This window comes from Enhydra lutris, unplaced genomic scaffold (assembly GCF_002288905.1).
Source record: "Enhydra lutris kenyoni isolate GAN:26980312 unplaced genomic scaffold, ASM228890v2 scaffoldscaffold3, whole genome shotgun sequence".
Lineage (NCBI taxonomy): Eukaryota > Metazoa > Chordata > Mammalia > Carnivora > Mustelidae > Enhydra > Enhydra lutris.
Genome location: NW_019154087.1, coordinates 42,715,435 through 42,729,413, shown reverse-complemented (window position 1 = coordinate 42,729,413; position 13,979 = coordinate 42,715,435). Strand labels below are relative to the sequence as shown.

The 13,979-nt window shown below is 35.8% G+C and overlaps 1 protein-coding gene across 5 annotated transcripts in view; it reads right to left on the bottom strand.

Moving 5' to 3' along the window:
- Positions 1-839: 839 nt before the first annotated feature.
- Positions 840-13,979, bottom strand: part of LOC111154016 (mitogen-activated protein kinase 10) — a 582,803-nt gene continuing 569,663 nt past the window's right edge. For 3 of the 5 annotated variants that reach the window (XM_022513374.1, XM_022513366.1, XM_022513396.1), the window contains one exon: positions 842-1,755. In XM_022513374.1, coding sequence (XP_022369082.1) covers positions 1,613-1,755 — 143 coding nt within the window. In that variant the 3' untranslated portion in view covers positions 842-1,612. Of the gene's footprint in view, positions 1,756-13,979 lie in introns of all 5 variants that reach the window. The other 2 variants (XM_022513381.1, XM_022513389.1) reach the window with 1 other exon arrangement.

The window sequence follows — 13,979 nt, the reverse complement described above, 5'->3', positions numbered from 1 at the left end:
TTCATTTGATTTGAACTAAATTCAGGTGATTTTGCTAAACATTGACACAAATGCTTCATGGCTTTTGAGACAGACTCATATTGCTAAAGCTATTTAGCAGCAGTAACTTATGGGGAGAGTTATTGCTGTCACATCAACTGCAGTACAAAACTCAGATGATCAGCCCTTCTTGAATTGTCTGAATTTATGAAAATAAATAAACATGAAACATCAGCCATAGTAAGGAGTCAGGGAAACCCCTGAGGAATAGTAATGTCTGTGGAAATCTTTTCCAATGTTGACCTGAGGATCACCCCTTTGTTTTGGGTTTGTTTGTTTTTAAGAAATTTATATATATATATTTTATTCCAGAAGAGGAAACTAACATTTCTTAAAACCGTGCAGGGTATAAACCTGGGAAGTAGCACACTTATGGAAAACATAACCCACAGTCAGAAAATAGTCTATGTAGGTTCATTTCCTGTTAAGGACATCATCCAGAGGTAACTCCACTCTACTCCAGGGAGGGATTTTTTTTACCATCAGATATGGACTCTGTAACCCTGCCTCTCCACCTACCATGCCCTTTCCAGTTGTGACACATAATTTATAAGTGACAAATGGGGTCTACTGTCTAAAACACGATGTCAGTGTCTCCTAGTGTCTGGGTAATAATCTCCTCGAGGTCTTCCTCACCGCAATGCTATCCTCGCGTCTCTCCTACCTGCTTGCTGTCAGAGAAAAGACTGTCAGCTTTTCTTCCCACCTTCCTTCTAAAGGCCAAACCGTTTAGTACCTGGAAACTGTCACTCCCTCCCGCCCCCACACTGTACATAAGCATCACATATGTTCTTTCTACAAATTGGTATACAGGTGCCATTTAATCAGTTCAAATTTGGAAGCTACATCTTCAAGGGTCCAAGAGAGCTCACTCCCCCCGTATTTTCCCCCTTTACATTTTTCTTATAAGACATACAGCTTAATCAATTAACAAACTAAATAGCTTATATACTGGCAATATATTACAGATGGGTTTATGGCAGAGTAATAGATCACATGAAATGGACCATGTGGTACCCCAGTGCATGACATCTTAGTAGAGCCCTGAGGACACTGACAGTAGCGTCTCTAAGTAAGTAGTGCTGTATGAATACAGACACATGCGGATCTGTATCTACATCCATCTGACTAGGCCAAAAGGAGCAGGTAGATGCAAGATAGAGACACACACATGCTGGATGGGGCCACTGCACACCTTGTCATGCCATTTGAAAGGGCAGTTACAGGTTGCTGGTTTTGCAGCCATTAAAATTACACTTTATGGAAAATGCTTTTCTAATTGTGTTTGAGTTGCTTTCTGTAGTAAGCATCATTGGAGGAAGACCAAAGCAAGAGCAACTAGAAGTTAAATATACATTTAGCTTAGCTGCAATACAGAACTCCGGAGGAGAAGCAGGCTGAAAGATTGGTTTCAATTTTAGGCTCGGATTCTCTCCCTTGCCATTTTCTTAGAGCTGTGTGTCTGTGTTTGTGTGTGTGCATGCGTGTCTGCGTGGGCGTGGGCGTGTGTGTGTGTGTGTGTTCCATCACATCATCTCCTGAAGAACGCTGGGTTTCGCAGGCAGGCGGCTAGTCACCTGCAACAACCCAGGGGTCCTGCTGAAGCTTCCAGGCTGCTGTCAGTATCAGATGCCAGGGTCTGGTCGGTGGACATGGAGGAGATGTCATTGACGGACGAAGATGGAGGGAGACTCTCACTGCTGTTCACTGCTGCACCTGTGCTAAGAAAATGAAGACCAACATGACTAAATCTGGAACTCAACCCAACTTCATGTGACTCAAGATGCAGGCCTGGGCAAATACAAGAGGTGATGTTTAGTCCATCATTCATTCAACAAGCCTTTTAAGAACAACTAATCCGGGGGCATCTGGGTGGCTCAGCGGGTTAAGCCTCTGCCTTCGGCTCAGGTCATGATCCCAGGGTCCTGGGATTGAGCCCCGCGTCGGGCTCTCTGCTCAGCGGGGAACCTGCTTCCTCCTCTCTCTCTCTCTCTCTGCCTACTTGTGATTTCTGTCTGTCAAATAAATAAAAAAAAAAATCTTTAAAAAAAAAAAAAACAACTAATCCAGGGCACTGTTAGATGGTGAAAATCGAGACATAACAAGGCAGAGTCTCTAGTCACAAGTTATTCTACCTTGTAAACCACCTGTAATGCTCTTAAAAGAAAACAAAGGCAGGCAAACAAAAATACCCTACTAAAAATCCCCAGTCACCCCTTCCACCTCCAATAGTGTCATATAATTAGCCTGGGTTAGGCCAAAGCATTTGCATTTTTTAGAAGCGCCTAGATGCTGTCTAGTCAAAGGTTGGGAAGATCACTGCCCTATTGAGAAGGAAGATGAGCAAGACATGTAAGGGTCCTATTCCAAAAATATGGGCTGAGCAGAAATCAGAATTACTTGGAGACTACAGCTCTTGAAAAATGATGGCATATTAAGTAAACATTATTATAGTCATTAATGTGATATCAAACTTAAAATCCATACAGAAAAGCTAAGTAGGACTTTCAGTGAAAGTTACTATAAACCAAATACCAAATAATAATAACAATAATAATAACAATAATAATAGAAGAAGAAGCCAGAGCACTTTTTTTTTAAGTAGCCTCCATGCTAGAGCACACTTTTTGATTGTGTGTTTACTTTCTAGCAGGTTTGCTTACCTGGTGATCTACAAACAAAAATTCTGAATTATCAAATTAATTTGAAAAAGTATTTTATTTATATGCTCTGTGGGAATATAAAGATTTTGAAACTCTGAGAAGAAACTTGCTCAGGGTAATCACTCAGTAATACTTGCTGAGTTACGTCTTTGAGAACTACAAAGGACAGATAAGCCAGAGGCATTATAAAATATAATTAACCATAACACCCTGGAAACAGTTTATTCTTCTCTTTATATATTCTTCATATGTAAGCAATACAGGTGGTAAAAAGCATGCTTTGTGAAATAGCTTGCAATTAAAAATATCTGTAGTATAAGTCATCTAATAAAATCAGAGATGAAGAATTCCCACTAAAATGTTCTCTCTTTTGAGCAAATATAGTGTGCAAAATACATCTGGTGAAAAAATAACAAATTAAAAATGTTACAGTAGTGTTATCATAAAGATCTAATAAGTCAGAAAAAAATCTACAAACTTCTATGACTCAACACCAGAAAGCAATCCAATTAAAAATATGGGCAGAGGACCTGAATAGACATTTTTCCAAAGAAGACATACAGATGGCCAGCAGACCTATGAAAAGATGCCCCACCTCATCAGAGAAATGCAAATTAAAACCACAAAGACACATCACCTGACCTTTGTGAGATTGGCCAGCATTAAGAACAAAAGAAGAAGAAAAAGAAGAAATAACAAGTGTTGATGAGAATGTGGAGAAAAATGAACCCTTATATACTGTTGATGGGAATATAAATTGGTACAGCCACTGTGTAAAAACACTATGGAGTTTCCTCAAAAAATTTAAAAGATAGAAATACCATATAATCCAATAACTTCATTACCGAGTATTTACCCAAAGGAAACAACACTAATTTGAGAAGATACATGCTTATGTTTATTACAATATTATGTTTATTACAATACATGTTTATTACAATATTATTTACCATAGCCAAGATATGAAAGCAACCTATGTGTCCATTGATAGATAAATGGATAAGGAAGATGTGGTATTTATGTATACATCAGTATGGTATGGTATGGAAGTAAGTGGTATTTACATATACTATATATAGTAGGTATATGTATTATATATATATATATATATATATAAAAACATGGTATGTGTGGAAGATATGGTATTTATATATACATATAAAATATATGTAATGGAATATTGTACAGCCATTAAAAAGGATGAGATCGTGCCATTTGGAACAACATGGATGGATTTAGAGGTTATTATACAAAGTAAAATAAGGCAGACTGAGAAAGACATACCATATGATTCCACTCATATGTGGAATCTAAAAAACAAAACAAGTGAATAAACAAACAAACAAAAAGCAAAATCAGACCTATAAACACAGAGAACAAACTGATGGTTGCCAGAGGGCAGAAGGGTGGGAGGATGGGCAACATGGGTAAAGAGCAGTAGGAAATACAGGCTTCTAGTTATGGATTGAGTAAGTCACAGGAATAAGTGGCACAAGATAGGGAATATACTAAATAATAACGTAAGGTGACACGCAACACTTGTGGTGAACACAGCATAAAGAATAGAGAAGCGGAATCACTATGCTGTAAACCTAAAACTAATGTAACATTGTGTGTCAACTATACTCAAATTAAAAAAAAAATAAAGATCTATGAAGTGGAGAGGTTAAAATAATTTCTTTGCTCTTTGGGTAGACATCTCTTCTGTAAAGAAAAAATGTGATGAAAATGTGACAAAATGTGGAGAGGACCCATACACATAAGCTAAGAAAGATCATATGTATTTCGTAAGTATTTTAAAATTTTATTTGTTGATTATAAACATATTTATATAAATTATGGGTAATCTGAAAGAATAAAAAAGACAATAGGCACTGATCCTCAAATAATAATAACTGCTAAACTTTGGGTATATGTCTCTCTAGTGTTTTTGCTATGAAGTTTTTCTAATTGTGATCATTTAGTATATATTATTTTGTATCCTGTTATTTTATATACAAAAAAGCTTATGCATTTTTCATGTTCTTTAAACACTAAAAAGTATGAATATCTCCTGATCTTAAATGTCTCTAGACTATTAAAGCTCTTGTTATCATCTTCCTGTAATAGTCTTATTATCAGAACAATGTGTAATGTAAAGGTTCCCTGGCTTCAATTTATTCCAACTTTACTTAATTGTATCCTTTATAGATATGGTGCAGAGCTAGTTCATTTCTTCTCCTGACATATACTAGTAAATTTCATATACTGGGAGATAACCTTTGACTTCCTTACATAGCCCAAGTGTCCGGGTCTGTCCTCCACTCCACAATTTGGATTAAATTATACTGATACCAAAATCCTATGTGTTTTCACAAATTTTGGTCAGTAATAATTTAGCATCACTATGATTGACTGCTCAGAATCTTCAATTTTCCACATCCTTATTAAAGGGTAGAGATTAAAACTAGACACCAAGTCTCAAACAATTGTGGGCTGACAGAATGTGATGGCTTTGCTCATACATCCATTCATCTCTTGGATGACATATCCCCATACTATGCATGACTTTAAAATTATGATACTGGAATAAAATCTTTAAAAAAAAAAATGAGGGGCGCCTGGGTGGCTCAGTGGGTTAAAGCCTCTGCCTTCCGCTCAGGTCATGATCTCAGGATCCTGGGATCGAGCCCTGCATCGGGACTCTCTGCTCGGCAGGGAGCCTGCTTCACTTTCTCTCTCTGTCTGCCTCTCTGCCTACTTGTGATCTCTCTCTCTGTCAAATAAATAAATAAAATCTTTAAAATTATGATACTGGAATGCCTAGGTGGCTCAGTTGGTTAAGCAACTGCCTTCAGCTCAGGTCACGATCCTGGAGTCCCTGATCAAGTCCCACATCAGGCTCTCTGCTCAGGGGGGCATCTGCTTCTCCCTCTGACCCTACCCACTCTTGTGCTCTCTCTCTCATCCTCTCTCTCTCAAATAAATAAAATCTTTTAAAATATTAAAAAAATAAAATTATGATACTATCATTTAGATTTAGTTTTTACTTAAAATATGAAATATTGCCTATCTATCTTTTTTTAACAGCTTTATTGAGATGTAATTCACAAATTTAATTTGTATAATTCATTCATTTTTAGGATATTCACAAAGTTGTGCAACCATTATCACAATCAATTTTGTGAGATTTTCATCACCCCAATAGCATTCTATTTCTTACTTATCCACCAGCCATAGGCAATGACTAACCCACTTGCTGCCTATAAAGCTGCCTCTTCTGGACTTACTATATAAATGGAATCATACATGATCTTTTGTGACTGGCTTCTTTCACATAGCACATTGTTTTCAAGGTTCATTCATGCCGTAGCATGTAGCAATACCTTATCCCTTTTACTCCTGAATAATGTTCCACTGTATGGGTATCTCCCTTTTGTTTACCTATTTACTAGTTGATGGGTATTTGACAGATATTTAAGCTGTTATTATTTTTGGCTTTTATGAATAATGTTATGAACTTTCATATACAAGTTTTTCTTTCTCTTGGGTAAATACCAAAGAGTGGAGTCGGCAGATCGCAGAGTAGCTATGTTTCACATTTGAGGAATAAAGTGACTACACCAGTTTACACTCTTACCAGCACTGTATGAGGGCTCCAATTTTCTCTTACCCTCTCCAGAATTCCTCATCATCTCTTTTATTGTGGCCATCCTAGAGTATGTTAAATGGTATTTCATTGTGGTTTTATTTGTATTTGCCTAATGGCTAATCATGTTGGGTATCTTTTCATGTGCTTGGCCATTGGAAAAATGTCAAGTCAGATCCTATTGCCATTTTTTAATTGTGTTATTTTCTTCTTATTATTGAATTGCAAGAGTTCTTTATGTATTCAGGATACAAGCCTCTTATTACACAAGATTTTCAAATGTTTTCCTCCTATCCTATGGATCGTCTTTTCACTTTATTGATGGTGTCTTTTGAAGAACACATATTTTTAATTTTGATGAAGTTGAATTTACCCATTTTTTCCTTTTGCCATTGTGCTTTTAGTGTCATATCTAAGAAATCATTTCCTAAGTCAAGATCATGAAAATTTACTCCTATGTTTTCCTGTAAGAGTTTTAAAATTTTAGCTTTTACAGTTCAGTCTATGATCCATTTATAATCCATTCTTATGTACCAAATGAAGTAGGAGTTCATCTTCATTCTTTTGCATGTGGATATCTAGCTGTCCTACTACCATTCATTGAAAAGACAATTCTTTGTATGGGGTTGTCTTAAAATCCTTGCAACAAATCAAGGGACCATAAACATAAGGGACTCTCAATTTTATTTTTATATGTATACATATAGGCAAATAACACACTGTTGTGAGCATTGCAGCGTTGCAGTAAATTTTGAAATCAGGAAGTGTGAATCCTCTAAATTTGTGGGTTTTTTTTTTCAAGATTGTTTCGGCTATTCGGTATCCCCTGTATTTCCATGTGAATTTTAAGAACAGACTGTCAATTTCAGCAAAGAAAAAGGCAGCTGTGACTGACGGATATTGTATTTAATCTGTAGATCAATTTGGAGAGTATTGTCATCATAACAACATTAAATCTAATCAGTGAATAGATGGAATGTCTTTTCATTATTTAGGTCTAATTTCTTTCAACAATGTTCTGTAGTTTTCAGAGTAGAGGGTCTGTACCTTTTTTTTGTTAAATTTGTTTGTACTTTCTTCTTTTTGATGTTATTTTAAATAGAATTGTTTTTTTAATTTAATTTAATTTTTTTTCACTGTTCCAAAATTCATGTATGCACCACACCCCATGCTCCATCATTGTTAATATACAGAATTACAACTGACTGAATAAATAGGAAATCTCAGTGTCAATGGATCCGAGACCAAATGGATCAAACAAAGACATATACATCTGATGAGTGTTATAATCAAACTGCCTATGTTAACGAGGAAGATTTTTGTTAGCGTGCTTTATTTAAATTGTGACAAAATCATCAGTTTGAAGTTTTAAAATAAAGTTTTGGCTTAATACAAATCAAAAACTATTTAAAAGTATCTCTACATATAGTGCTGGTCTTCCCTTGAGCTAAGGTTTTTCTCCTTTTCTGGCTGAAGTTGGTTATGTGGACATGATCTGATTGTTACAGTTAAAGTTGAATATTGACTCAAGAGTGAGATAGAAACTAGCTGAGACAAGGCTCCCTTCTAAGAACACAATTCGATTTTTACAAATAAACAGAAACCTACAACAATGGCAGCTAGAAAACTGATACAAAGAACATTGAGGACATTTCCCCAGAAAAACAAATTTATATTTAATAAATTATATAAATTATAGATTATAGATTAATAAATCTATAAATAATACTGAATGAAGGCAGCAAAACTGAAAGTAGTGCTTAATAAACTCTTCATATGGAAGGGATCATACTGCAGATTATGCTTATAAACTACACAGCACCCCCACTACACCTATTTTAATAAGCAGCATATTGTCAACACACTTGTGAAACATTCTAGGTGTTATGCCACGTAAGTCATCTCATTATTACACAGAGTTTCACTACTTGATTACCTCATGTTTGTTTCCCTTGCTTCTTCTTACTTCTTTCATCACACTTCACCATTTCTCCTATCTTCCTCAATCTCTGCTGTCCAGCACAGGATAAGTAACCAGTTTAACAAAGCACTGAGTCTCTTTTGCGTATACTCTTCTAGATAGGTTTTGTGAGGGAAAGCAAGTTTCTCCCTTCTATGAAACTAGTGAAACTGCTAACCTATTTTTGGCTGAAGGAAATAATTTTATTAGCATTGTCTTTCTTCTCCCTTTGTTCACCAGCTGGCTATCTTCTATAATTGAATGGTCCTGCCTTTATTGTATCAATGTTGAAAGCAAATTACAGTTAGTATTCAATTATTCAAAGTTCAGAATCTTTATCAGCTATATTTCTATGGTTTCAAAAAGACTGTTGTTCCTAATTTTTATAGCACAGATTCATTAAGAAAGATCTTTTCTTCTAATGTTTCCCCTGTAAAATTCCCATTACAACTGCCTGTTGTATGAGAGTGGGTCCTCTCTGTAAAGTGCTGTGACGGTGTGATCACATGTACTGGCTATCAGTGTGCTAGAGCTGAATTCAGAGGCTTCTGGGAGCCCAGTATGAGCATCAGCATCTCTTTCCAACTCTGCCTTCACTGGTGTCACAGCAGCAGCTTGAAATTGGTCACAATAAGAATAATTACACCATAGAAATTAGCAAATGCCATTAATCAGTCCTTTAAAAAAGAAGGCTGTAAAACATCAACCAGTCCCTCACTATTGCATAAAAAACTTTGCTTCCGTATGACTTCTTCCATTCCACTCTAACAAATACCCTCTTGACTGCAGCCGCTCTGGCTTTGTTGGATGGTCCTTTCAGGTCTCTTTCTATGTGGGTAATAAATAAACTTTGTAAACCATAAAACCAAGCACAAATAGAAGAATCAAGACATGGACCTTGGCTTCAAATTGCTAATTTACTGCCAAACAGTTTATGAAAATCCCTTAAATTGAATGGAACTGACTTGAATTTGATTATAAGGTCAACTTACCCAGGATACCCTAGCAGTGTGATAAATACGCCTTCCTTCTATATTTTTTTTTTCAGAGACCAGTAGAGAAATGCATTTTTAAAAATTTGCCATCAATAAAACATTAACATTTTTGTCACTAAAAATGCTATTAAAAGTAACTGAAAATAGTAATAGGGTTGCAAATGAGGAACAGTAGCTTACTTTCAACTCTATGTGACCCCCCCCCAAAAAAAAAGCTTTCATGAAAGGACATTATGCTAATGAAATTTTCTAAACATATTTGTATACATATTTCTATATGTAGCCAAAAGATATTCATTATTTCAGGAAAAATGTTCTGCATTTTTTTAAAGATTTTATTTATTTATTTGCCAGAGAGAAAGAGTGAGAGAAAAAGAGAGAGAGAGAGAGAGCACAAGCAGGGGGAGTGACAGAAAGAGAAGCAGTTTCCCCACTGATCAGGGAGACCAAGGAAGGACTTGATCGCAGGACCCCGGGATCATGACCCAGGCCGAAGGCAGATGCTTAACCAGGTAAACTACCCAGGCGTCCCAAAATGTTCAGCTTTTTAAAAGGAAATTATTTTCCTGACCCATTCACATACAAAATGTAGACACAGAGAAATAGAAGAAATATTAAAATTTTAAAAAATCACTGAGATATAGTCCCTTCTTTTTACGCATCATCTTGACTCTCAACTTGTTTGGGGCTAAGATTTTTTTTTTTAATTTTATTTTTTTTTAAAGATTTTATTTATTTATTTATTTGTCAGAGAGAGAGAGAGCGAGCACAAGCAGGCAAAGCGGCAGGCAGAGGCAGAGAAAGAAGCAGGCTCCCCACTGAGCAAGGAGCCCGATGCGGGACTCGATCCCAGGACTCTGGGATCATGACCTGAGCTGAAGGCAGCGGCTTAACCAACTGAGCCACCCAGGCATCCCGGGGCTAAGATTTTTAAATAAAAAATAGTAACTACTGGACTAGATCATTGATTCTGATTTTTAACAGCACACTGCCATAGCGTATGGAATATGGTGAGTCGTGGTGGGGGGGGCAGTGTTGTCTATTAAAGTCACCTAGAAAAATTTATCTGCCATTTAGAGACTGAAAAATCTCTACCCATCCTGATGCTAAGCATCTTTATTTTGGTGAGTCATTGTTATTTATGGGAGACTTACTTCTTGGGTGGAACAGGGGTGGGGAACAGGCTAAGAAATTTTGGATTAGATGACCTCCTATATTTGTTCTAGATCTAATATTTTATAACAAATGCTTTAGAAGAAAATTAATTTCTATACTTGGACTACTTTTCCCTTAGCAGTCTTTACAAATCAATTCAGAAAGCAAGCAGCCATGTTATTCTTGGAAATAAATCACTATGCAAGTGAAATCAGATAGCAGAAGGGAGTACAATTATTTATTCAGAAACATATCTGAAGTTTAGATTTATTTCTTATTGATATACAACAATTCCATCAATAAATTTCAAACCTATATATTGTTCTGCAAATGCACACTTAACTTCCTATTTATATTTTAAAGGTATCACTAAAACATGAATTTGGGTATTAGAACAATTTGTCACTGGAAACTGCTTTAACTTATTCTCTTGCTGTCAGGTTCCCAGTGTTGCCATGACTTAATAATAAGGAAGTCTATGTTGTAATATCACTTCATCCTAGCTCTTTACAAAATAAAATATGATATGCAAACAGTAATGAAGAAAGTTGAATACAATGAAGAATGCAAAAAAGCTGACTTTTCAAGTTTTCTTAGTAATTGCTTTTTTTCCAGCACCGTCTACTGCATACATATATATTATGTGTGCATGCACATGTGCACATGTGTGCGTGCACACACACAAACACACATACACAGTGGTGTGTCCATAAAAAATCAATACTTGGCTTTCCAGGGAGAAAAATTGCCCTGATTTGTAGAGTCAGCCAATTTCCATATCTTAAATCCTGCATGGTGGATACCACGCTGCTAAAACAAGGTTAAAAAACTTGTGAGAGTTGGGAGAGATATAGACAACTGGCTCTCAGGAGCTAGTAGTCAGCCCCCGCATAAAGGTGTCCTATGCTTCTACACGATGCATACAATTACATCATACATCATTATATCATGTGATACATAGTATATGTATGATTTCTCAAAATTAAGCCATGAATATTCTCCTTTCAAGTCAGGTAGTGAAAGATTGAACCCACATCATTTTAACTACAAATTGGTTAAGCCAGTTAACTATAGTTTAGGGCACATGTACAAGGTAGATATTTCAGGACAGTTACAGGTAGTTATAATGGTTAAAAAAAAAAATGGCTCAGCCTTCTCCCTTGTACGTAAGTCCTAAGAGGCATATTTTCAGTGGCATGTTAATCATTAACACAATAAACAAGACCACAAAAAATTTAGGAATATGCATTTTCCAGAATAAATAAATAACCGAATAACCATCTGAAAGCAAACCTTTATCTGAAGCATGAGCAGGTGCCAAACCAATAACAGCATTGCACATACTTGATACTTGACTCACTTCTCTTTATGGCAATCCATAGGGCAAATAAATACTTCTTGGCATAAGAGCATATTGAATTGCATACTGTATTAAAGCTATGATCCTGTTTTGAATCCCATCTTTGGAATAGCACCAAGAAACGTGGTAAGGGAGGACCTGAGCAGCAATTTTCAAATTAATAAGTATTTATCAAGCTACTATTGTATGCAAGGCACAATACTTAGGCACTGCATGGCACACAAGGATGGATACATACAGTCTTTCTTCTCAACTGAATTTATAATCAATAAGAGGTTATAAAACACTATTTAAAATATAGGGACTAGTAGGACCGGTAAGAAGGAACTATCTCATTCTTTGAGAAATATGAAAAGTCCTTTAGGAAAGATATGAAAAATATTTTGGGAAATGGTAGTACTTGATAAGAGAACAATTTAGAATGTGCAGCTTTCTAAAAGGCAGGGGTCCAATAAAGTAAAATAGTGGTAATATAGGAACCTACAATAGGTGTAATGTAAAAGGTGGAAAAACTGGGCATACATTAAGAGGGCCATCAGTGTCAGGAAAGGGTTAGTAGGCTTAAACCGTATACAAGGCAAAGCCATTGGAGTGCACTTATCAGCGGCATTTCCAAACTTGTAGTCTTGAAAGATCAACTTAGGTAGAGACTAAAGTCACACAGATTACTTCAGGAAAACTTTAATCATAGTGGTGTTAATGGGAAAGGTTGGTGGTAATTAGATTAAGACATCCAGCAAGCAGAATTTTTAGGATGTAAAAAGTGACTGTCAGAGATAATGTAAGTATGGAGTAAAAGGTCAGTCAGTCAGGTTTCAGACTGGGAGGCTGAGAAAATAGAGCTGCCATTAATAAATGGGAAAAATGAAAGAAAAATTTACTCCTGGGTGGGGGGGTGGTGAATCTAAATGGAATGATGTGTTTGATTTTAAATAAATTGAATCTGAATTGGCAACAATTTCATACACCCTGGCCCAATGTTTTAATTATCTAAGACTAGGTTATATTTAGTATAATTTAAATTTAGTATAATTTAAATAATTTAGTAGAATGGCTTTATTTTCCAGCCCCTCCAGAAATAACAAACTGTTATATGAACTAGTCTTTGGTTTTATTCACCTTAAATGTATTTCTTACAAACTTAAGGGTTTACTTGGTCAAGACTTTGGCCCCCTATTCAGAGGACACAGTTGTATATGTGATTAACTTTAGATACTATTCAGAATATCCAACATGTGGGATTAGGGGGAAAAATGACTATGCAGCCTTTTAATATCACACTTGAGCCTTTTGTAAAATGCCCACCTAAGGATCATTTGACTGTTTTGTGGAACATAACTTTGTTTGACTTAATATACATAATTGATTAGAAGCTAGATGTTTTACAGCAATGTAGACCTATAAAAAACTAATAAACTATCATTTTTTTCTGCCTGGTAGAAAAAATAACCACAAAGATAGGTTTCATTGTTCTGTAGGACATTTGTAATTTTTGTTTTAATTTCGTGATCTTATTTCAGTAATCCTCTTTTTCTCACAGACCACATAAATCCTAATTACTCATATCTTCATTAAACTACCTTTGCCAACCGGCCATTTCCCTCATTAATGAGTTAAAGGAAATTTCTACATGTACTCACTTTCTTTTTGTATAAGAATTATGGTTTTAATGATTAAAGACTTATGCCTTGATTATATACAAACTGCATTCCCTTACCAAATATTTAGAAGTTTCTTTGTATGGCAGACCACACATCCCATCCCTTTAATGAATAATTAATTTCACTTGTACCATCCTCAGTCTCTTTTTGCCTTCCCTGAACTGTACGGTTCACATAAAACGAGTCATGAAAATAGGATTTTGTGGAAGTGTTGTGAAAGTATTGAAAAGAAAATTGCGGATTTTATGTCATCACAGATGAACTGTTGTGGAGACCTGGTTGGGGCTGAGGGAAAAAGGAAGAGGAAACAAGCAGAAGTTGGGATGTCCTGAAGTAGGTGGTATGATCCCAAGCTCTCTGAAAAAAGGAAAGAAGATGAATAAATGATACCTTGAATTAAAGATAAATAGAAGAGACCTTGCAAAAAAATTGGTCTAGTCCTAACCTGGGCTCCTAGTTCACCTTCACTGGATCTTGTATTTTGACTTTTTTTTTTTTTTTTTTTTTTTTTTTTTTTT